Below are 27153 nucleotides of genomic sequence, written 5' to 3' on the forward strand. Positions count from 1 at the left end.
GATTTTAAAACAAGACAAAAGTAGACGTGAAGGTAACCCAGGTGCTAATGGATCAGACAGTATTTCATATATACTCTCCTGTTGAAATATTTTATAAAGCGTATAAAACATGGCAAAATCCGTATCACATGCCGTATCACCCTCGACCAATATCATCCCTCGGGCCTAAAGGCCCTCTGGCTGAAATTGGTATCTCGGGATGATACGGCATATAATACGGATTTTGCCATGTATTATTCTCTATATAACAGACTAGAATCTGAGCTTGTTTCGCTATATGTTTAAAAAGAAGATTGACGAAAAAAAAGTCATCTATTAAAAATCATAAAACGCAAAAAATTACAACCCTGAGGGTTCACGCATATTAGTTAGTTAGAAATATAGTCTATGGAGGAATATTCAGAACACTAATTATTGCTCATTCGGAACATTTATTCTTCTTATCTGTATTAGTTTCCTGCAATTAAGAGCATCTCCATACGGAACATTTAAGATATCTTAAACTTGGCAATAAAGAATTGTAGACAGATCGCTTACTAACTTGTATGCTATATGGTAATAAAACATATAGGTGATAATCTATATAGAGAAAAAGAAATAGAACCCATACTTATAATTCTTAAAGAATAAAAAGGATTCAAAACATGAACACATGTACCTCTATCAGTCTTTCAAAAACCCATTCAACTTATCTAAAAAATGATTAATGACTGATCATCAATAAGTGTAAAAGAGGGACGAAAGATACCACAGGGACAGTCAAACTAATAAATCGAAAATAAACTGACAACGCCATGGCTAAAAATGCAAAGGACCAACAGACAAACAATAGTGCATATGCCACAACATCGAAAACTAAAGAATAAACAACACGAACCCCACAAAAAACTAGGGGTGATCTCAGGTGCTCCGGAAGGGTAAGCAGATCCTGCTCCACATGTGGCACCCGTCGTGTTGCTTATGAGCTAACAAATCCAGTTAATAGTCAAATTCGGTAGATCACATTTATGAAAGGGAAGGGGATTGTAGTTACGACGTAAGGAACATATCCGATATCAATTGTGAAACGGTTATTCCATAACGGTCAACCAACTCGTGATGGCGTCCATAAAATTAACGAAGAGATGATTTCAACTTAACCATTTGGAACTTTTGATTTAATAGCTTCCCTGTGAGCAACAACCCTCTATCAAGAAAATCATGATAAGAAATACAAGCAGGGGAATATCGTATCAATTGGGAGATATATACACCATATGCAGGTGCTGCTGAATGTTGCTACTTAGAAATGGAAAGTTCACAATTGGAAAGCTGAAATCATCTCTTTTGTCTTAAAGTTTTGTTTTCAATCGACCCTCATTGTCAATTTCGAGATGTCAGTCAAAATATGAGGCCGACTTAACTGTATCTGTTGTAGCCTTCATCTCTAGTTCAATGGGATAGATGCGTTCAACATAGTCAACAAATTTTGAATTATTTAGTGAAAGAACATCATCTATATAGCAGAAAGTAGAGAATATTGCTAACTTCTTATCTTTCTTCCTAAGAAGTTCCTGTATGAAGTCGGCCTCATTTTAATAAAGAAACAAGTCGGCAAGAAGAGGGACACAATTCGTTCCCTTGGAATGCCGATAGTCTGTTGAAAAACACATCCTCCGAACGTAACAAATATGTTGTCAATCAAGAATTGATAAACTTGTTTTGTCTTGTCATGCAAGATGAATCGTGTGGTCCGAAAAAAAACCTTCATGGGGGCCTTCAAATGCATTATAATGTTGTTTTTTGGCTGCTGCATACTTTTATAGCCTAGAGCATTAAAGAAATCAAGCATCTTAATAATGTCAGTTTCAGAGAATTTTTTTTGAATCAGAGTGATCCTTTACAAAGTAGGATTTATCCCTTCCTACTTGTATCTTCGTTGGTCATTCTTTTTAATGATACAAAGCAATACCAACTATTTCAATTTGTCTCTTAGTTTGGAATGTGGAATACTTGTATCAAGTGTAGAAAAGTCAAGTGTTTTAATACTTTTACAAGATGAAAGAGAGTTCGATTGTATGTACTCTAAAAGATCTTTGGAATTTTTAAGAATCCACATCTGATTCACGCCACCTGTAGAATAGGCAGTTTCACAATAACTTTGAAGCCCGTGTTTGATTGCTGATAAAATAGATGTTAATAATTTAGAAAGAGGTTTTGTGGAGCACTTGGAAGACCCAGCAATATACCATTATTTGTAAGGACACTTATGGAGTTTAGGTATCCAATACAGTGATGGAAGATCCAGTTCATCATCTTTGGTTGAAATTCCAAAGGAACATAGCACAGACCTATGATTATCCAGGATTTCCTCTTTGGTAAGTGTCGTGAAGGTATATGTTTGGTTTCTAAGTGAATTGATAGACCCATTCAGTTTTTTAATTCTGATTTGTATCAACGACCTCACTGCCTTGATTCAATTGGAAAGAGTGTCTACGTCTTCCTGCTCACGCTTAGCCCATTGCCTGGCATAATCCTCGACTGAATCCGTTAAAATTTTTTAGTTGTATTTCCAATTGATGGATTTCGGCTCACGATATTTTGGAACTTCCGATAACACATTTCGTAGGGAAGTGTTATCAACAATTTGGTCAACGGTAATAACGTGGGCAGCCGGATTATATTTGAATTGGGAACTAGAACAAGTGCAATCAGGGGGTTTAGACTTGAAATCGTCAATACTGAGATCCTGCAAAACGTGTTTGTTATTAAATTTTTTAGTTGCAATAGGTTTGATATATGTATAAGAAATGATTGGTACAGACTGGTCTTTAAAATAAGGGGGTATTTTCGATTGAACAAATTATGATGAAGGATATTGCCTTAGTTGACGCCATCGAGACCTTTGTTGGCAAAGGAAAGATATTGTTCTCGTTTTCATCTTTTCCAATGCGGAATTTCACAGGCTTGAAAAGTCTGTGACTTGCAATATGTTGAAGGATATTGCCTAAGTTGACGCCATCGAGACCTTTGTTGGCAAAGGAAAGATTAAAGAAAGATCTTTTCTCTTTTTTATCTTTTCCAATGCGGACTGGTTTGAAAAGTGTTTGACATGCAATATGATGTAACTCTCCCACGCGACGTATTCAGAGATTAAATTATCTTATATAAAACCATTTTTAAAGAGGCATAACTTTAAAGTTCAAGATACAAAAGATTTCATTAATAAAACACACGAGGTAAAAAGGGAATGCATTTGTGTTGCCTATGATGAAAAATAAATCAGTGGCGATTCCAAATGGGGGTAGTCCGGGGGTTGGAACCCCCTTTTGTGGACAATCAATGCATTTGAAAAGGAGCATGTAGTCGGAACCCCCACCTTTTTAAAATTGGATGGATCCGCCACTGAAAATGTACACAAATATGATCATTGATCATTTAAAAGAAACAGTTATCAATGAAAAAGAATTAATTGACACAAAAGAACATCCTTTCAAATATTTTGGCCACGAGCATCACTGAAGAGACATGTATTGTCGAAATGCGCATCTGGTGCAGGTAAATTGGTACTGTTAATGTTATTAAACATTGTTAAAGATTTTCAACAAAAAAAGATGAAACTGCATTTCTTTAATTAATTCTAAGAAACAATAAAGTTGAATTCAATGAAAAGTTAAACAAACAAGTTATAAAAGCGTCCCCTCCATATGTGGTATATTTTCTCTATCATGCAATGGTTTATTTCTTGAATGCCAACATCCGTTGATCTACCAACAATTTACCTTTAAAATTATGTTTGTGTTCGAGGAATAAATGCAAATAGTTATCAAAACAAAAGTGCATGCTCATCAAAACAATCATACTAATTAAACAGATAGGTAATTTCGAGGTAATTCATCATGTTGTGAAGTTGTATAAAATCAGTTTATCATGTTTCTACTATAATTTTCTCTTAAAATAAAACTTTGAAAGTTGTTGCATCACAAAGTCAAAAAGAGAGACGAAAGATACCAGAGGAACAGGACAAACAGACAAACAATAACACATATGACACAACATAGAAAACTAAAGAATAAGCAACACGAACCCCAACAAAATCTAGGAGTTATCTCAGGTGCTCCGGAAGGGTAAGCAGATCATGCTCCCCTTGTACCATCCGTCGTGTTGCTCATGTTATAACAAATCCGGTAAGGTCACATTCATGAAAGCAACATGTGCAATTCAAGAATTCCAGTTTGCACAAATTCTACAATAAACTCAATAAACTCTGGACTTCGATGTTTTTTTTTTTAATATATCTCTAGTTGTTTGTGCTGTTATATCCTCCTATATTACTTGGTGAAATTTCTCAAAACTTTGGTCAATTGAAAAGTTCAAAAAGATATTAACTAATAAACAATTCAAAATAATATGGAAGTAAATAAATCTCTAATATCCTTTAAATATTTAAAAAAAAATGTATTTAACTCGTATTTCATTAATATTTCTGATGTGTTCCATTCTCAAAATTATTTTTTTTAAAAGAAAGTAATAAAATCGTTTTAATTTTATTTATTTATTTGAAATTCATAATAGTTTTAACCCGAAAATTTGCATCACAAAGTCAACACGTGCATATTGTCAGGAATTCCATGCTATAATACATTATCCTATGTTACTTGATACAGTTTCTCAAAATTTTGTTTCTCTTACACGTGTTATATAAAAATGTTTAATTTTTATCAGTTGTTTAGGATATTTTTCTTGTTTATAATATTATAATATACTTTTTTATTGTAAGTGTTTCATAATAAATTTTTAAAGGGTTTGCTGTGTTGGCAACTCATCATTCTTGTGTCCGTTTATCATGGATTTCTTGAAATTTTGTGGAGTTATGAAAAAAAAACACTACATCAAATGTGATTTAATAGTAATTGTTGAATATTTTATACCATCGATTTTCACATTGAACAACACTATATTACAAACGTAAAGTTTAATTAATTGTTCTATTGAAAAAAATCAGATAAATCATATTAACTAATAAAATATTTGAAATAATATGGGAATTTAAAGCGAAAATCAATGTAAAAAAATGTGAGTTTTTGTCATTAACAGCACAAACAATATACATAATTAAAAACCAATTGTTCAGAGAACAATTGAAGGTCTTTCCACAAAAAACAATGTGGTTTAATATGAAAGTAGTAAAGTTAAGTTTAAAATGTCAATTCAATCGTCAAATGATAGCTTATTGTACGCTGATTCCAAAAATATATGGTTTCTATACAATATTTTTTAAATAAGGGAGATAATTTGTTACTTTCGGTTTGAAAAATGTTACTTCCGATAATATTTGAATATTTACTTGACACGGATTCCAAACATATCTGGTCCTTTATACTTTTATATTAATAAAGTACAAAAAATAGCTACTTCTGGTTTACACAAGGTCACTTCCGGTTGTTTTTCCAAGGGTTAAATGGTTTAAATAGTTGTCAAAGGTAGCAGGATTATAATTTAGTACGCCAGACGCGCGTTTCGTCTACATAAGACTCATCAGTGACGCTCAAATCCAAATATGTATAAAGCCAAACAAGTACAAAGTTGAAGAGCATTGAGGATCCAAAATTCCAAAAAGTTGTTATACCTATTACCAAAAGTCTCATGGCTACATATGAGGTAAAAGCAAAGGTCAAAATCTATAACGTCATATTAAGCTATGACCTTGAGAAAAAATTTCAAGGTCATAAACCAAGGACCTCAAATCAAAAGACCATAGGTCTTAATTTTTTTTGGTTAATGAGCTATATCACCATACGCGGTTGTTTTTAAATACAAGATGAATGAAAACTCCCTTTTACGCCCTTGCAATCAAAATTTACTTGTTACGACATGTCGCAACTAACAATTTAGTAAAAATAATTTGTTGATATCTTATACGGTTTTTGGGAATAAGTGAAAATAAGCCAATTCAAAAATTATAATATGACCTTGACTTTGACCTTGACCTATTTTCATTTTTTTGGACCAAGGACCTCATATCAAAAGATCCTATGTCTCTATCACTTATGGTTTACAAAATAGAAATGCATATCACTTATATCAAATGCATAAGGGGAAATAACTCTTATATGGAGCGTTCATATTGCTTCGGTCAAAATAGGACAAATCGTGCGAAGGATATAACGAGCAATTTTATAAAATAAATTCGTCGTAATCTTTTACGGTTGCGAAGGAGTAGTGGATACAAGGAAAACAGTGTTTGGGAAGAGAACTCCTACAAAGAAAAGTTTTCGATTACACAGGGTAAATTTCAAAGGCGCAAAAACTGTTCGATATCATATACCAAATATCTAAGTTACATATTGCGAAACAAATATTTATCGCAAGAACAAAATTAGGCGGAAGAAAAAAAAATAATCAGAAGAAAAACAATCTTAGGTCTTTCCACAGAAAAGTGGAAAGACCTAATTAATGCTAGTACTCGCATTACATCTGTTTCTTAGCCTCGTACTAATACAGCTAATATTTGAAGACACTAAACAGTTATTGTCTATGTATATGTGTATGTCAACAGATCTACATGAATTTTTGTTTACTTAGTACATGAAGTATGTTGTAGGTTTCTTATGCTGTAATAGATATTCAAAATCAATTTAATATCTATAAAGGGTTCGACAATTAATAGTTACCAATAATAGATACTAAAAAGGGAAGGGATTTAAGAAACTTTAATTTACCCCGCTCCCCTTACGGCTCCCTCCAATCAATAGTCGTTATTTTGTTTTGTCTCTACATTTTATCTCTAACATAGATACCATGTATAATATAGTGTATCAGTGCATTAAAATCGACAATTGTTCCGAACATCATAACCCAAGAAAAGGAATAGATATTATATTTATATCTAGACACACCGCACATGTCGCTATGCAATTCCAAATATAATCAGAGTCTTCCTGAGTGGTATTGATATCTTAATTATATGTAAATAGGTTTTATTTTTATCAACAGCTATTCATATTTTGTACATTCTAGGAATATCACAGTCGGATATGCATGACCTTTTTCAGTGTTTTTTTTTTTTTGTAATGCGATGGTAGTTTATCCCTAGCTCTGTGTGTAACCTGCAAAACATGAAAAACACATCTTAAAATACGTTTTAAATGTGTACAATACATATTTTGAATAATAATTATAAGTGTTGGGGTTTTACATATGTTTATAGGTACACTGCTCATTTTAGTTATTCATTACCATTATTAGAATCGAAATGATATGCGTATACAAAAACTATTTATGAAAGTGAGACCCAATAACCCTATTTGAAAATATTACCATTACTTTAACAGAATCTGAACACATAATTGTGGATTATTATGCTATTTTTAACATATAATAACCTATATATACTATGATAACGTCGTCTTTTATCAACATAACTCATAATATCAATTGATATATGCTCCATTGTACCTTGATATTCTCTTTCAGAGCGAACGGTTATACTATCTGCAGTCATTAAATACAAGACAGCTAGCAAATTTTGCGAGAGTTGAAATTGATGCAACGATTTTTCTGATATTGTATAGACAGAATAAATTTCAAAATTTTTTTCATTTGTTGTCTTGTACAAAAATCATGCAGTTAGTTTTCTTGTCCTAATTGTTACATATTTTGTTATTCCGGATCTTTTATTGCGTGCTATGCAATATGTGCTGGTTATTGTGTGAAGGCTGTACGGTGACCTAAAGTTGTTAACTTTCTACATGATTTGGTCGCCGATGGAGAGTTGTCGCATATGCATTTAAACAACATCTTATGTAGTATGACATGAATAAACAAAAGCATGTGATATACTGAATAAGTTGTAAATTACATCTAAAGTGATATTTGTTATTTCTTATAGCAGTATATTTCAGTTTCATAATAATACATAATGATATACTTGGACAGACAACACAATTTGACAAATCACTAAAAAATGATCATTCTCTTTCAACCATAATACATCATCATGAACATGTTTCGATGATTGCATTTCAAAAATAAATCATAGAATCATGATTCAAGTTTATCTGTGTGCATAATGCATGACCGAGAAAGTCTGATACCCCGTATTTTCTATGATCCATGAACTACTTTCTTATGTACTGTGTGACTGAACCGTAACAAGATGTCCGTTGCCGAGAAAAATCATTTACACAGTGATATATATGCGGGTATATCCATTGTTGAGAAACCAATTCGAGGCTCACAAATGTGTTTTGCCGCGCTTTCATACGTAGGATACATGCATGAGCTTACGTTATTGATATGTAAAAGATATAGAATAAACAAAATTGAACAACCAGAGAGGGCAGTCCGAAATAAAACAACTTTATCAGATAAAAAGATCAAGAACAACTTTTTTGTTAAACTTTTGTAGGATACATGTAAAGAAATATGTTATGTCGGTATACGTCTCGCTGATGTTTCGTATATCATCACAAATTGATACGCATGGCTAAACGGTATACATGGTAAGTCACATCAAAATATATAGTCACGTTTGTTGACTGATAAAATAAAACAAATACAGTATAAACATGATAAATGAAGTATTTTATATAAAGTGGTGTTGAAAAATAACTGAAATTTGAGTAGTTTATTATGATCATTGTTTTGAATGGGCAATCAATGAAATAATGAATACATGTTAAGAAGATTCACTACTAGAAGTTTGATTCGGTAACCTAGACCACTTAGTCAAAATGATTGATACCCATAAAACAAATATTAGAATTTCGAAGACAAAGGATGTAAAATGGAGGCGATATATACAAAAAAAAAAAAATGTTTTACGTTTTATAAACTGGTCCTCACACTGACAAAACAAAATTCTTTGGAGACATATTATAATTAATTTAACAAAGTTTATCATACAATGTACAGTGGGGATAAGTCTTGAACAAAATATGTCTTGTTCAATGTAGGCATTATTTAGTTGTAACTGTAAGCCTAATCAAAATAAAGCACTCTCATTGAAAAGACGAAAGTTATCACAGAGATATTAAAACTTAATTAACCAATAATGCGTATCAAAAAAAGATAGACCAAACACGTTTTTGGTATTGTGACATGTGTAATTTCTAAAAAGTACATGTCTTTGAAATTCAAGTTGTTTGATATGGTGAAAGCTTGGGGTGTACATGTAAAAGTGTTGAACGAAGTAAATTTTGTATGATTCCCGGAAGCGCTTCATTCTAAAAACATACGCACGATCAACGCTTTTACATTATTCATGTATTTGGTTTTGATGTTATATTTGTTATTCTCGTGGGATTTTGTCTGATGCTTGGTCCGTTTCTGTGTGTGTTAGTTACAATGTAGTGTTGTGTCGTTGTTCTCCTCTTATATTTATGCGTTTCCGTCAGTTTTAGTTTGTTACGCCGATTTTGTTTTTTGTCCATGGATTTATGAGTTTGAACAGCGGTATACTACTGTTGCCTTTATTTACAACCCTATGAAATTACTAAAAGGTGCATCCAATACTTGAGTCATCATGTATATAACAATTCGTGCAAGTCATTTTGAAATGAAGAATGATGCGAGATTGGTGTTAGTCAATCAAAAATACGTATAACAATGAAACATACATCTAATGTAATTATTTAAAAAATACCTGCAGCTTACACGTTTGTCAGGTTCAGATATTTAAAAAATCAAAAGTGCAAGTTGCATTCTCATTTAAGGAGGCTCGAGGGTATAAAAATTTAAGAAAAAATTAAACAATTGGTTTTCATTACAAATTTTATTGATTACCTTTTGTAGTTGCTACTTTATCATATGGTACAAAAATCATTCAAAACAATCAGTTCGTGTTGGCCCCAGATGACTTTTAAAATGTATACATCATTGAAAAAGTTCCAAATTATCTCCCTTTGGTGGAAAAATGCCATTTTTTTGGCTTTAAAATTGAAATATCTTTTTTAACTCATCGGTGACATATATTTTTTAATATAATTTCCATATAAGCTGTACTTAAACTAAATTATTGTAAAATTTGAGCGATTTCTGTAATAAATTTCTTTTTTTATTTCGATATTATCTTTATTTCTCCTATTACTTCAACAGAAAAAAAACACCTTTACAAAAATGTATGCTTCTTTCGAAGGCAGATTGTGAGCGTAAATGAACGGTGACCCCACTTTTTTATTTTATTTTTCTATTAACTATAAGATAAAGTTCATTTATAGAAAAATATAGAGAAATCCTATATAAATGATTTAGACCCGCGAACCCCCTTAATGACACAATCATCGACAGATAAACTTCAAATTATATTAGTATATATATATTTATATATAAATTTTCTAATGTCAATCATCTTACCGTTAATTTTCTTTCTCACCCAACAACAAACAACCGAAATAAACATCATAAAGACTGATATGAACGTCGCAAGGATTACGGTATGCTCTAAAATAATGGAGAAAAAAAAACTATTTTTATAAAAGCATACAGCTGTTTTCGAGTTCTTTGATGTCAAATCAAGCATAATTAGAAAAAAAACTTGTCTCTTGTTTGCATCCAAATCCATGTCTGTCTTATAAAATTTTCAGCATTCAGTATGTCGGTGTCACATACACCTCAGAACCCACTCTATCCTTATGTAACTGTGTTCGGTGGTCAACTCGATTAATAACACAACTCTAAATTTGAAGTCTTGTTCCAAAACACGCACTAAATATTCATATTTTGCAAGATTCTATGGATTGCAAATTATTTTGTATAAAACCTTATAATATAATAATGATTAAATAGGAAACATTGGTTAAAAACATATAAAATGTATAACATCAAGAAAATAAAATTTGAACAGCTTTTCTTGCATCTAACATGTCTAAACAGTTTCTAAAATTGTACATATTGTCAGATGGTATGTATTTATTTCTTCGTGCCAGCTATACTATCACTGACTCTTTTGAAAGCGTCATTTAATAGTACGTACGATTGTTAACTGTTTCTGGTTTTACCGCTTCTGGGAATTCCATACTTTGCAAATAAGAATATGTATCCATTATCACTGATAAAGATAAAACAAAATGTTTGTATATAATCAGTGTCTTTATTTTGATTGTTTGCTTACAAAAGGATATAATAAGGTCAGCTATAAACACACATGTATATCAAACTTATTATCATCTAAAGCAGATTTCATAAAACTGTAATAATCACCTATTTGAAGTTTTGACAAAATAAACTGATACAATGCAACTGAATTCTGTGTCTATAATAGTAGCTTATTGTAGATGGCCGTACGGTGAACTATAGTTGTTATGTGTCATTTGGTTTCTTGTGGAAAGTTTCCTCCTTAGCAATAATACAAAATCTTCTATTTATATCTACTGTGAAACGACTGCATCTTTCAACGATAATAACGTCTTCATTTAATGTATAATAAGTTCGTTGAGTATTTAAACGTTTTAACAGCATTTCATATCTTAGTTTTATGGACATGTTTACTGTTTTAAACAGTTTTCCCTGAATCTCCTATCATTTTCAACATTTATGCAAATTTAACCAGAAACATTCATCACTCTATGGCAAACAAAAACCATGGATTATTTTTAAGTCTTAATTGTATTGATGTATTTTTACTAACTATGTAATTTGTTTACCTATATCAGTGTATATGCTATTGTGTCAGCAAAAACTATTTTTCGTCAAAAGTAAGTCCTTTTTTGGATAATAATTCGATAACTTCCGCCTGTTAGTGATTGAGTTAAACTCTTGATGTCGACCGGCAGAAAAATCTGTGTTGTTTACTGTTTGTTCTCCAAATATAATTATTAGAGAAAAAGAATCAATAAGCAATTAAAATCGTCTTTGAATCGCAAAAGAATCCAAGTAGGGGTCGGTTAACAAATAAGACATTGTTGAATTGTGTATGGATATTATTTTGCTGAACACGATAAAATTGTTTTGTTCCGTTTTATTATGTTCCGTTTATTCAACTTTGCTACCAGAATCAGTGAAATTATACAAAAACAAGTCAAGGATCTTTGAGGGACAATCAAATCGATACGGGGTTGTCGAATTTTTCCAAAATTATAACATACCTTGACCTATAAAATTTACTTTTATGAATTGTGACTTTGATGGAGAGTTGACTCATTGGCAATCATACCACATCTACCTATATCTATTTACCATGTTGACCTGGTGAACATTTCTTGTCCGTATCATATATCATAAATGATTTCGTAATCGAAATGAATTATTAAGTTATCTTAGAAGACTCATTTCTTACCTGTGTTATTATATGTTCGTGCTAATACGCATTTAAATTTTCCGAATCGGTTGGTTTTAAATTTCATGTCCACTTCAAATGTTTTCAAAACATTTGATTCACTAGTTATATACCACCATGTAAAAGAGTAGTCTGTATATGAACATGAGCATATGTCGGATGTGCATTTGGAATCCTTATTGTGGCACATCTTATTACTAAAGCGCAAAGTATCTATACTTTTTTGATTTACATAAAACTGCAGGATACCACCAACAGGTAATTTGTGCAAAGTGCATGTAAAGTTATATAAAGATGCTTCATCTGATGGAGTGACGGCTATGTTGAATTTAGGCATAAGTAATCTTTCATCTAAAATTACAAGTAATATAAATTAGAATATATTGATGTCATCACCAAGTAATGTTATGGTTCTTGTAGAAAACATTGCCTGCATTAAAAAAAAACAAGTTTTAATTATTAAGTAATTTTTAAGTATGGAATTAGGATACCGGTATATGCCTAAACCTTTTACACATTCCTTTTACACTATCCTATAAATCTAAAATGTCCATTTCCAGAAATCACCGGATTCTTGATTCAACATCAGGTACACTAGACAACAAAAAATTTAGAAATAATATACGTTATGAGTTTTAAGGCATCAGAACCAAAATAATAATAAAAACAAACAAACAAACAAAAAAGAAAGAAATGCAAAATGTTTAGTTCATCTTTCTTAAATCACATTTAACTTTAAGAATAGAACAGTATGTATCCACAACTTACTGATGAACAATACTAAAAACGATTTAAATAATTTGAACTCTTTTTTTAAGCACACGTTTTCCTTAATTACTAGTAGTTTCATTATTTATTTATGTTTTAAAATATATTTCAAATAAAACTAACTTGAAATCTGATGTTCAGTAGTTGTCGTTTGTTGATGTGGTTCATCAGTGTTTCTCGTTTGCCTTTTTTTAAATAGAGTAGACCGTTGGTTTTCCCGTTTGAATGGTTTTACACTAGTACTTTTTGAAGCCCTTTATAGCTTACTGTTCTGTGTTAGTCAAGGCTCCGTGTTGAAGACCGTACTTTGACTGACTATGGTTTACCTTTATAAATTATGACTTGAATGTAGGGTTCATTTGCACTCATACCACATATTCGTATATCTATGTTCGAGATGTTCCTGTCATGTTATATTTGCATATAATTTTATTGATTGACATTGTCATTTAGGAACAATAGGTATCTGCATCTGTATATTTACAACTAATGATGATATAAATTGAAAAACAGCTTCGAATACATATACACATTTTCATTACACATGTGATATAAACACATGTATGACTTGTCCATTTCAATTCGTACGTCTAGTTTCCTTTTAAGCAATCATTTTCAAACTAACAGCACTTACAGTATTATATTGTCAAAGCAGAGAAAAGCAAAACTATTTGTTTTTGCAGATGTCAGTATTTCATTGAATATGTAGGTCAGATCATTCGATATGAAGATTAAAACATCACATTTAAATGTATCGTAAAATCTTAAATGTAAATAGATAATTATAAAAGCCTTGCTGAAAATACACCTACTTCATGTAATTGCAGTAATTCCGAATATATTTATGGACCCATTTCCCATGTTATAACAGGAGATCTTAACATCGTTCAAGACCGAGAGTTAAAATCATTCCTCAGTAAAGGACCTAAATATCGTCCCCCGTCTATTATTAATTGGAATGAGGGTCGTAATGTCATCCACGACTCACTCCATACTTACTGTATGAAATGGATAAAACGGGAAAAAGCTGACAAAAAATCTTTGGACTCTTTTTTTAATTCAGTAATGAAGATAGTTGATATACGTATTCAACATTTTAAAGAACATTTTTACTATTAACAATAACCACAATAAACCTATTTCTCGTATCAAACATAAACTAAAAGAACTAGCCAAGGAATTTGTTTTTGTCCCGGCCGATAAAGCTGCTAATAATATTATTATTGTTTGACGTAAATTTTACATTGAGGTTCTGAAAAAGGAAATCACCAATTCACCAACATTCCAACTGACTTCATTTTCAGAAAACGAAATTTGTAACAAACATAAACTTTTAGCCACCGCTTTACAAGCAGAACCAAATACAACGAAAGTCCCAACTATGTATTGGCTTCCGAAGCTACACAAAACCCCTTACAAATATAGATTTATTTCGTCTTCAAGCCATTGTTCAACTACTAAATTGTCTATTCTTCTTACCAGCACACTTGGTACAATTAAAAACCTGATAATAAATTGTTCAAATAAGGCCTTCGAAAATAGTGGAATAAATTACTTTTGGAGTGTCAAGAACTCGTTGGAAGTACTTGATAAATTGCATGCTTATATTGGTGATTTTGAATCTGTTCAAAGTTTTGATTTTTTTACCCTGTATACCACATTGCCTCACATTCTCATTAAGAAAAAATTCACACACCTAATTAAATGGGCATTCAAAAAATCAAAATGTGAATATATATGTTCAAACTCTTTTAGGTCATTTTTTAGTAGCAATAAACAAAAAAACTATGTTAATTGGACATGCTTTGATACTATATATGCCCTTGAATTTTTACTAGATAACATTTTTGTTCGCTTTGGGGATTCCGTATATCGTCAGATTATCGGAATTCCAATGGGGACTAACTGTGCACCACTTATTGCGGACCTGTTTTTGTATTGTTATGAGTTACAATTTATGACAAAAATAAGCAAAGACCCATCGAAACAACATCTGATAAACAAATTTAATAATACTTTTAGATATTTGGATGATATTTTGGCTCTCAATAATGACGACTTCAGTATGTATATTAATGAAATTTATCCTGTTGAACTTACTTTAAATAAAGCTAATACTAACAATGACCACTGCCCTTTTCTCGATCTTGATATCTATATCACTAATGGAAAGCTGAATACTAAAATTTAGGATAAAAGGGATGATTTTTCATTTCCTATCGTTAATTATCCGTTTTTAGATGGTGACGTTCCCTTGTCACCATCTTACGGTGTTTATATATCTCAACTTGTACGATTCGCTCGTGTATGTAACAATGTTTTAGATTTTAACGAGAGAAATTTATGTATTACTGAAAAATTATTACACCAGGGTTTTCGATATCACAAACAAGTCAAAACATTTACTAAATTTTATCATCGGTATAAAGACATCATTCGTAAATGTAGCTCAACATGCAGACTTCTAATACGTTCAGGTATTTCACATCCAATTATTTATGGAAATATTCTTTATAAAGCACAAAGGTGTCAGTATTCACCTCAGAAACTTACAAAACCTTTGAATAGACTTATTAAGAAGGGATATAATTACGATACTGTTGTCAAGTCATTAGAGATTGCATATGTTGGCGTTAATATTGAGTCACTGATAAGGTCTTTGCATCGGAACTAAACACATTTATTCTAAAAACAGTTGTTGGCATGACACGGGTTATGTTCTTCTCATATATGTTATGATGGTATGATACTAAACCCCTAACGGGAAGGATTGTGCCTGATGTTCATATGATGAAATCATAATCTTTCAGTCAGTTTAATTGAAGTCTGGAGCTGGCATGTCAGTTAACTGCTAGTAGTCTGTTGTTATTTATGTATTATTGTCATTTTGTTTATTTTCTTTGGTTACATCTTCTGACATCAGACTCGGACTTCTCTTGAACTGAATTTTAATGTGCGTATTGTTATGCGTTTACTTTTCTACATTGGTTAGAGGTATAGGGGAGGATTGAGATCTCAAAAACATGTTTAACCCCGCCGCATTTTTGCGCCCGTCCCAAGTCAGGAGCCTCTGGCCTTTGTTAGTCTTGTATTATTTTAATTTCAGTTTCTTGTGTACAATTTGGAAATTAGTATGGCGTTCATTATCACTGGACTAGTATATATTTGTTTAGGGGCCAGCTGAAGGACGCCTCCGGGTGCGGGAATTTCTCGCTACATTGAAGACCTGTTGGTGACCCTCTGCTGTTGTTTTTTATTTGGTCGGGTTGTTGTCTCTTTGACACATTCCCAATTTCCATTCTCAATTTTATTCCTGTTATTGTCAAAGATACCAGATGTAAGTCAACTAGGTACGTAAATATCTGCAATGGTAGATATTCTAGAGGGGTATATTTATAAGAAGTTTTTATTTTAATCTCTATAGGAGAAAACCATCGTCTTGTTTTGTATTTGTGCCTTTTAGCTATTCGATTAAAATTAAAAAATAATTGATGCAACCTATATTTTATTGTAGTTTTAACATGGGTAGGCATTATAATCGTGATTATTTTTGCCCGAGCGTTAGTGAGAGCTATAATCACGCGAATGAAATGCCTACCTATGTTTAAACTACAATAAAGTATAGATTGCATCATTTATTTCGATTCTGATTAGGGCAATTAAGGTAATTTCTATAACCGATGTGGATAAGGGTAGAGCGTTTGTAAAGGCTCTTCAATGAACCTCCTTTTTTTTGCTTGTAAATGAAAAAACGACTGTCAATGTGATTTTCCAGAGGGAGGAGTTTTGAGCAGCCAGCATGAACGGTTGTTGTATCTAGGTCTTGCGAACTGCAACACGTTACAGTCATTATAAATGAATTAGTAGCAACAGGTGCATCATAGAAGATATTGGCAGTGTTTAAAGTTAATCAAATATACTGAATGCATGCAAAATTGATAAAATTCATTATTCGACAGTAATCAATATATGCATATGCAAACACATTTTATTGAATTTAGAGCATGGGTTTATTCACAAAGCAAATGAAGCACGTCATATTAGAATAGTTTATATTCATTGTCATCCGTTCTTTTCTGATTCAAATATATCATTACGACCACTCGTTCAATCCATGTAGCACGTGGATAATTTCAGACTTGACAACTCAAACATATATACATGGAGCATCTTATATTGTAAATGCAAAGGCATAACTATATCTTTATCGCAGAATACTCGTCTCTATATTTCATGTGTTGGCATACAAATTAGTGAAAATGGTCGAAATTAAAAGCATTCATAAATTATTATTGTAAACTTAATGCTATATATGATTTTTAATGCGATACATGATCAATAATGCTTTTTGATGTTCGGTTTGTGATTTATTTGTTAATGTGAATATGATACTTCTAAATTAAAAAATAAATTGATCACGTTTATATAAATTACTTATTATGTATAACATTTTCCATTGAAATGTATCAACTTATGTTGATATATAAGTCCATGATAACCTAAACATTGTAAATCAACTGCAGATCAAAATGATTTCAGAAAATAACTTCATTGTATAGAAATCTGTTTGTTGTGATCAAATATATCAGTTAATAATTTTTTACGCCACACACACGTTTTACAAAATTTATTAACCAGGGGAAATTTATTAATTATTATAACTAAATGTTTACTGTGAAGATAAAAAACTTATTTAAGAGTACCAGAGGGAGAAAATGTCATTTTATTGGAAAGTGTGATATGTTCGTCGTTTACCTTTGATTATGATTAAAAAGGCGCATCAAATGAGTAAACCTGAATTAAGTGTACAATTGAACAAATGTCGCTTGTTTATACACAAACATTAAGTAATATTTATAACTATACAATAACACATGATATCACATAATTTAGTTTCTATGATAAACCAGAAGATTATATGGCATGAGACAAAATATAATAGATATTTTGGATGGATAATGATTCATCATAAAAATCAGAATGTGTGGGGATTCCGTATATCGTCAGATTATCGGAATTCCAATGGGTATTAACTGTGCACCACTTATTGCGGACCTGTTTTTTGTTTTGCTATGAGTTACAATCTATAACAAAAATAAGCAAAGACCCATCGAAACAACATTTTATAAACAAATTTAATAATACTTTTAGATATTTGGATGATATTTTAGCTCTCAATAATGACGACTTCAGTGTGTATATTAAAGAAATTTATCCTGTTGAACTTACTTTAAATAAAGCTAATACTAGCAATGACCACTGCCCTTTCCTCGATCTTGATATCTATATCACTAACGGAAAGCTGAATACTAAAATTCATGATAAAAGAGATGATTTTTCATTTTTAGATGGTGACGTTCCCTTGTCACCATCTTACGGTGTTTATATATCTCAACTTGTACGATTCGCTCGTGTATGTAACAATGTTTTAGATTTTAACGAGAGAAATTTATGTATTACTGAAAAATTACTACACCAGGGTTTTCTATATCACAAACTAGTCAAAACATTTACTAAATTTTATCATCGGTAAAAGGACAGCATTCGTAAATATAGCTCAACATGCAGACTTCTTATACGTTCAGGTATTTCACATCCATTTTTTTATGGAAATATTTTTTATAAAGCACAAAGGTGTCAGAATTCACCTAAAAAACTAACAAAACCTTTTAATAGACTTATTAAGAAGGATATAGTTACGATACTGTTGTCAGGTCATTAAAGATTGCATATTTTGGCGTTAATATTGATTCACTTATAGGGTCTTTGCATCGGAACTAAACACAACTAAACCAGTTGTTTGCATGACACGGGTTATGTTCTTCTCATATATGTTATGATGGTATGATACTAAACCCCTAACGGGAAGGATTGTGCCTGATGTTCATATGATGAAATCATAATCTTTCAGTCAGTTTAATTGAAGTCTGGAGCTGGCATGTCAGTTAACTGCTAGTAGTTAGTTGTTATTTATGTATTATTGTCATTTTCTTTATTTTCTTTGGTTACATCTTCTGACATCAGACTCGGACTTCTCTTGAACTGAATTGTAATGTGCGTATTGTTATGCGTTTACTTTTCTACATTGGCTGGAGGTATAGGGGGAGGGTTGAGATCTCACAAACATGTTTAACCCCGCCGCATTTTTGCGCCTGTCCCAAGGCAGGAGCCTCTGGCCTTTGTTAGTCTTGTATTATTTCAAGTTTCTTGTGTACAATTTGGAAATTAGTATGGCGTTCATTATCACTGAACTAGTATATATTTGTTTAGGGGCAGCTGAAGGACGCCTCCGGGTGCGGGAATTTCTCGCTACATTGAAGACCTGTTGGTGACCTTCTGCTGTTGTTTTTGTTTTCTATGGTCGGGTTGTTGTCTCTTTGGCACATTCCCCATTTCCATTTTCAATTTTAAACAATTCCAATTCTGTCGATTACATATACGATTTGTTTGTTATATGAATTTGGAATATGACGAATATTATTTAAAAAGTAAACATAGTGACCATACTTACTATTCAGGCCTAGTACACATTTTGTCAATATGAAAAATAGCAATAACATCTTTCTGCTTAAAAAATCATTGGTTTGGAACAGAAAATGCAAGGTGATCTATGAACCTGTCAATATATAATTGTTAGATAACTTGCGATCTTATATATCTTACTTGAAATACAGTATCTTCGTTTAGTTCATTATTATCTAAATTAAGCATTAATACGAATACGACCAAACTAATTACATGTATATATATATATATACGAGTGAAAACAATAACAAATCACATACGAAAGAATCGATTATTAATAGAGCATAGCAGATTATAAGAATACCTATAGTCTTACGAAATAATATAAAAACAAGACACATGTGTTACTTGTAGACGTAAGTAACGGTAGGTCACCATATAGCCGTCAAAAATAGTCATACCATCGATGTCTACATGACAAACTATAATACAATTGAACGAGAAATCCAAAGACTTAATTTATGTTCCAAATAGAAAACGAAAAACAAGTATACCATTAAAATGAAAATCACTAAATTACGGGCGAACACTTGCATATTGTATAGTGCAGTATTGGTAAAGGGTATTATGGGAGACGTACGTTGACCTTTAGTGGTACAGTTCTGCAATATTTGTTCTGTGGTAGAGAGTTATCTTATCGGCAATAATTCCATATCTTCTTATTTTCATATTACGAAGACGTGAATTCCGTTCTTCCCCATCTTACTTCTGAACGTTCAAATCTGATATTATCATTCACTATAACAACAACTCGAAATCGAGGGTATGCTATTAGTCCTTTAGAATATCATCCGCACCATTGCTAGTGATTTGGTGCTGTAACGGTTTTTATAACGTTTCTTTCTAAAATTATCCGTTTGTAAACTAAAATAAGTATATTAAAAAACTAAGGCACAAACTCCCTTAGACAAAAGGACCTTAGGTTTCCGTCATTATACATGTGCATTTCTTGTTTTAAACTTCGATTATTTTGAATGTAATTGCTTCACATGAAGGTTAATCCAAATGAGCCTTTCTGACATATACACTATTAAGGTGATATTTGTTTTCTTTTGCTAGGACTGGTTCGATATCACTGAACAGATGTACTTTTATTACTTGATGATGTTATCAGCTTAGTAGTCAGTGTTTTGATACCATTGAATTCGTAGTATATCTGCCATCAATATTCGAAGGTACATTTTAGTTAATCAGCTCTTAAGCTGGTATAGGTGTCTGTAACTTATTTGAATTTAAAAAAAATGAGAACCTAGGGTTCAATCTAGTTAGCAAATATGATGCAGGGATGCAGATAGCTAATGTGAATGTTCATTTAAATGAACAAATTTATAAGATTGTAACTTATAAATATTAATAGTGTTATCATGGTTATAAGTGAATATTTTTTTGCTTGATTTTTAATGTTTTTGAATTGGCATTTTAAGGGAAGGTTATCCTAAAACAGTGCATATCTGAAGGAGTCAACATTTCAAAAACATATGCGTTTTATCCAGAAAACGTACGGTAATTCTATCTTTTTTTATATTCTCGAACCATTTACTAAAAGCTATCTCCTCGTTTCTTATCTTTCAACTCTGTCATTAAGTTTAGCTTCTAATCACATAGTGAAGTTTTTTCCGGTATAATCCATACAAAATGTTTCATTTTGTCCCAACCTATTGCTTGAGAAAATACTTGATGGCCTACCATTTTTATTAAATTTTTGAACATATATTAATATAAAGTACGTTTTGGAAAAGTGTGAACAAATTATATTATTCTTTATTTATACTCCAGTACCACCTTACGCTGTTTCGGTACTTTAACATCTTTGGCTGTCAATGATTTGGCTTTGAGCATCCCTGATAAAGTTTAATGCCGGATTGTTACATCGAAAGCATACAAGTATATAAAAAGTAAAATCACAAAAATACTGAACTCCGAGGAAAACTCAAAAAGGAAAGTCCCTTATCCCTTATGGCAAAATGAAAATCTCAAACACATCAAACGTATGGATAACGACTATTATACTCCTAACTTGGTACATGCATTTCCTAATATAGAAATGGTGGATTGAACCTGGTCGTATAGCTAGCTATTTGATAAACCTCTCACTTGTATGACAGTCGACAAATTATATTATATTGACATGATAAGTGAACAAAACAAACAAAAATAATAAGTAAAAATATTAATGATAGGGGTACATCAGTCGATATTGTGTTATAACCTTAATTACTACAAAAGCAAGCAAAGTATTTGTTCGTATTCATAATTCTGTGATTTAAACAAAAATTTTAATAAAAAAACATTATACCAAACTATCGTAAAAACTATATATGTAGTGCATAATAACAGTTCAGTATCGTCGATAATTACCCATTTAAGTGCGTTACTGTTACATTTAGGTTTCCAAATATAATCATGCATTTAAAAAAAAAAAGAGTATAACATTAAAATGTCAAGGTAGCTTATATACAAGCAATATATGATTCTTTACACATAATATATAACTTTAACAAATAGTTTCGAACTTCGCATTAGTCATGATCAAAGAAAATCTGTGTGATTTGCTAGATGTCTTTTCGATATTTCATTTTGTTAGATTTACGCTTAAATTCAATGTTATTTCTCTTTTATATAAATTCTTACCGTATTGTGTTTCTTTGCGACAACTTGTTCGACATTCAAACAAATTCCACGAATTTGTAAAACTTTAAATTCTTTGAAACGGCCTTTGTTTATTTTGTCAGTCATGTACTTATTAATAGTCCTGTATTTTGTGTTCATACACATACCTGTTGGAAAACGGGGATTAACCTTTTACGTCTTATTACATAGATACGGGTAGTATCTTATTGCTGCACATGCGCAGAAAACACAAATACACACATATATATTATATCATTATTCATATATAAATATTCTATGTATTGAAATCGGACAGAGAAGAAATTAAGGTATTTAGTTTATATAATGATTGCTGAACATTTGTTAATATTTACAATAAGGTTTCATTTTAGGTATTCTAATTGTATATCACCGTTGATTAATACCATAACTTTATGTAAAACTATCGACAACCCAAACAAACATGATTCATTCGAAAAAGTAACGATAGAATAACTACAATTTATTTAAAGCTTTCTAAAAATACCAAACCCGTTTGAATTGTTGTATTTGATAATTGAAACCGTATCGTTACTCAAATTTCGCATTTAAAAACTAACGACGACCTAAAAAAAATCAGTTCAGCCTTAACATCTTGATTTGTTCTATATTTAGAAAAAAAAAACAGAAATTGTAAGGTAAACTATTTGAGAGAAAGTAATTATAATTGATCGTGCAAAACGTATTATAGTATAACCAGTTAAATATAAAAAACGAAGATGTGATATGAATGCCAATGAGACAACTATAACTTGGTACAGCATATTAAAGTGCGTTAAAAGATGTGCCATAAGAAATATGCCAACTATTTGCCCTTTTCGACAAACAACCCAATAGTACAAGTTATTTGTCAAACAATATCCTTGTTGTATATCAGACAGTGGTCTGTGGGAAATCCGAATTCATATTCTAGAAATGTGACTTCCTATCATCTTTATTAAAATTCTTCTTTTGAAATATCAGTTATTAGATAGCAGCTCGTAAATTAACCCAATTTCAACGGGACGTCTGAAGTTTCAAAGCATTGTAAAACCCAATTTTTCGGAGGATTTGTGTTGCTAAAATTTTGGTACACTGTGATAAGTTTTAGAATTGATGTTTGGCTTTTCGTCGTTTTTAAGTTTGGCCATGGTGTTGTTTGCTTTTGACTTACGATTTTGATTGCCCACTCGCTTGGTATAGTTTCTTTTTTTGAGCTGCATGAGCCAAATTTTTAGATACTGTAATTGACATTTTCATATAACAAAAGTTTTTTTCGCATTCGGACGCGAAAAACAGGACAATTAATTTATATATAGTTATAACTACGGAATGACAGATCAAGAAAATAAAAACGGTAATAGTATTCATCTACTCGAAACTGACATTTAAATTCCTATAAGACAGTCACCAAGAAATATGTTTAAGCATGCAAAAGGTTAATGCTTTCTAAATATTTTTTTTGACATTTTTGTAAAGACATTGATTTTCACAAATTGTATTGATAAAATCCTTGTTCTAGTGCTAGTGCCAGTGCTAGTTTTAAGGAGGATTTTATTATTTTACAATATACAAACTGCTTGAAATGTGTATTTGTTCTTATTAATTTTAGATGTCAATGCAATTACAGAGTAATAAAAGTGTAATAATGTATCCCGAAAACTTTAAAGTTATTTTTAACTAGTGAATGAGACATATTATAGATGAATTAGTTAAACAGTCTTGAAACTAAATGACTGATATGTAATTGACACTCAAAATTCGTATAAAAAAGTTTGTACCAACTACATAATTCTAAGTTTTGTCATAGAAATAGAAATTTGGAAAACAATATCTGCAGCTCATAAATATTACGAGTGTGTACTAATGAGGTGTACCTTAAAGTTTATTTTTAACGAAATATTTGAAGTGTAACATAACACAGTAAAATGAGCTGAACGTTTCAATCACATGATATTGTTAAGATCTTATTAATCTTTCCAATGATCAAAATGTTTGTTATATACAACGCACCAGACACGTCATGCAAAACTAATATTTTTTGGTTTAATGGTCAATCAATTTCCATAATACAAGAACATTCTAGCTGGCCGTATACGTTACAATAAGAATTTGGTTTTATAAAGAACATATAAGTAAAATAAAATTCAAAACATCATCAGTTTGAAAAAAAACTATTCATGTTTATAATAGATAATATTAATGGCGATTACAAAATAGACGTTACTCAGCATGTTTAGAATCTATTATTTATATTTTGCCTCCCTTTGAGTCAAATCAGAATCACTACTTTGCAAAGAAATGTTGTGCTTTTAAATCACAGTCATAGGTAAGAAGGAGGTTGAGGACTCACAAACATGTTTAAACCCGCCATATTCTGTGTGTGTCTGTCCCAAGTCAGTTGCTTGTAGTTAAGTAAAGTCGTTGGTAAATAGGTATAGGAAATGTGGCATGAATGCTAATGTTAATGTCTGTTTTGATTTTCGTACATTGTTTATATATATATATATATATATATATATATATATATATCAAACCGTTAGTTTTCTCAATTGAATTAGTATTTCATATGTTTCATGTCAGGGCGTTATATAGCTATACGGTTGGGGTTTTCCTCATATTTGAAGGCCGTACGATTGCCAATAGGTGATTTCATCCACTCTATGTAAACTTGGTTAATATATGGCTAATTGGCAATGTCGCCACATCTCCTTTGTTTTATTTTAAAGTTATATAACATGTATACTGTAATAACATAAGTGCTGCTTGCCTAATGTTAACGTATATTTTTAAATCTTTTTTCATCAATACTATGTGTTCACGTTTTTATTGGTGCTTTCTTTTTTTAATTTGGTATCACTGTATTATAATTAATTATTGTGCGAAATGGTTCCCTCGTCACTGTATTCCTAATAAGTGCACTTCAACAGAGCACCTTGTTATGAATAGCTGGCTCAGTAATCGACTTATTACTTAATATTTAATATTTGTCCAATTATTGAACACATTGGTATATATATTTCGGCAGGCTGATATTCATTCATTCGAGTTTAAGCTTACGTTTAAAATCATACACAACGGTCAAAAAGAAAATTGAGTTTCACTGCAGACTTTCTAAGATGAACTCTCAATGTAGGTTCCTGTTGATCAAATAGGTCCGCTTACATTGACGTACATTCTAAGTTTTCAAATTCGTCATTTTTCACATTACGAATCACGTACTTCGGTAGAAGTATCATGCTTTACGGTTACACCTATTGTACAATTGTAACGTACATTTTGTCATACATAAGAATACATAAGTTTGGATATAATCATTTATTATACTTTATTGTCTTACAGTATATGAAAGATCGGTGATGCTTTTAACAGTTAAACGTTTCTGTCTATTAGTGTTCCTCAATCTTGCGAAAGGTAAGAAATCATAAGTTTAATAAGAGACAACTTTGATCAGTAAACAATGTAGAGTTCATAAAACGTTTACATATTTGATACTCACACGTTGTTTTATCAAGACATACGTTATAATTTTTCGATTGCTCAAATCTATCGTCCCCATAAAAACAATGTATTAAACTTGAGACCTTGGCACTAAAATGATACAAAACATACGGAGTAGTTTGCAACAATGTGATAATTTCAAATTCCTTCCATTTTAAACATATTAAATATATCAAAAAAGAGCTCCATGACCTATAAATATTTCTACCCATTTTCCCCCTACATGTATATACTGCTCTCATCACTTTTTGTATCAATATTGAATTCTAGACTTTTTAATTTTATCGAAGTACACTCATATTAGATTTTAAAAAATCGTTTACCTATAGCGACCGTTGACGCTGACAGGAACAGGAGAGCAGATATATTTCCTTTCATCATTTGATAAATATTGAAAAACACTTGTATTTGAATGTTTTGAATTTAATACCAATATTATGTTTTTCTGTGTAGGAGACGATTCTATCAATTTCAATATAAGGTTGATGAAATGTATCGATGGAAAGGGTACGTTAAGCCTTACTTGCACTGTGCAGCATCTGAATGTGATGAAAATACTTAAAAATGGCGTCGAAGTTTCACAGTGTTTAACCTTCCCCGAATATCCATATAAATATTGTGAGCACAGCTCTCCACAGGATGGGAACGCCAAGACAAATTTACATAACTGTTCTATGACTTACACGATCGAAACAGCAAAAACTGATCTTCTTCCAGGAAACTGGGCTTGTCAGAATGGAGGAGAAAATGATCCAAGTTCAAACATGAAAATCTCGATATTCACCTGTAAGTGTGTAATTTTATTTCATTTGTTTTACTTTTCACTTACAAGAAGCACTTCAGTCACACCAAGCTTTTCATCTTTTATGGTGCTGAGCTGCAATGTTACGATGAGATCATTTGTAGATTACGACCGTTCGTGTTGCATTTGGTAAACAAAATTCGGTCAAGTCTTAAAAAAAAGGATTTAAAAATTCATATTTCACCTCGAAACCCTTTCATTAATATTTCAAGAACGATACAACAGAAATGTTTGGAATGTTGTTACTTAATGGCATACGAGTAAGGTGTTAATGACATGGGTAATAGTGTCAACAAGGCCTTTGGCAAAACTTGTAGACAGAAACCTCGAATTATGTATAACAAACAAGTACCTAATGTTCTGATATTTCAATTTCGTGTTGTTTTACGGCGAAAGATCCAGTATACTTATTATGAACATTGGAACTCTCGCCGTGATATACATTTTATACTGACGTTAATAGGGTGCCAACCAATCATTCAGCGTTAATTTAAATATTTAATGCCAAATATCACTTCGACAAATTTTTTGTAAACACTAGAAAATGACTGATAGATTATCGATATTGGCATTACATTCTCACATGGTAATTTTTGTGTCTGATAATCGGGACAAATTTACAACTCTTCATTCAACCATTCATATACCTTTTCCTATATTTTTCAACGTAGTT

General features: G+C 31.4%; 1 protein-coding gene and 1 long non-coding RNA gene across 2 annotated transcripts in view; one reads left to right on the top strand and one right to left on the bottom strand.

The window, feature by feature from the left end:
• Positions 1-6453: 6453 nt before the first annotated feature.
• On the bottom strand, positions 6454-22325 carry LOC143058918 (uncharacterized). The gene is made up of 6 exons (XR_012973291.1): positions 22181-22325; positions 19536-19640; positions 12257-12607; positions 10955-11029; positions 10336-10422; positions 6454-7088 (listed from the first exon to the last, which is right to left on the bottom strand). It is a non-coding gene; the product is annotated as an uncharacterized LOC143058918 (long non-coding RNA).
• Positions 22326-25520: 3195 nt separating this feature from the next.
• Positions 25521-27153, top strand: part of LOC143058464 (uncharacterized) — a 28635-nt gene continuing 27002 nt past the window's right edge. The window contains exons 1-2 of the mRNA XM_076231948.1: positions 25521-25591; positions 26132-26464. Of these exons, the coding sequence (XP_076088063.1) occupies positions 25537-25591; positions 26132-26464 (388 nt within the window). The 5' untranslated portion in view covers positions 25521-25536. The remainder of the gene's footprint in view (positions 25592-26131; positions 26465-27153) is intronic.

Source organism: Mytilus galloprovincialis, chromosome 14 (assembly GCF_965363235.1).
Source record: "Mytilus galloprovincialis chromosome 14, xbMytGall1.hap1.1, whole genome shotgun sequence".
Classification (NCBI taxonomy): domain Eukaryota; kingdom Metazoa; phylum Mollusca; class Bivalvia; order Mytilida; family Mytilidae; genus Mytilus; species Mytilus galloprovincialis.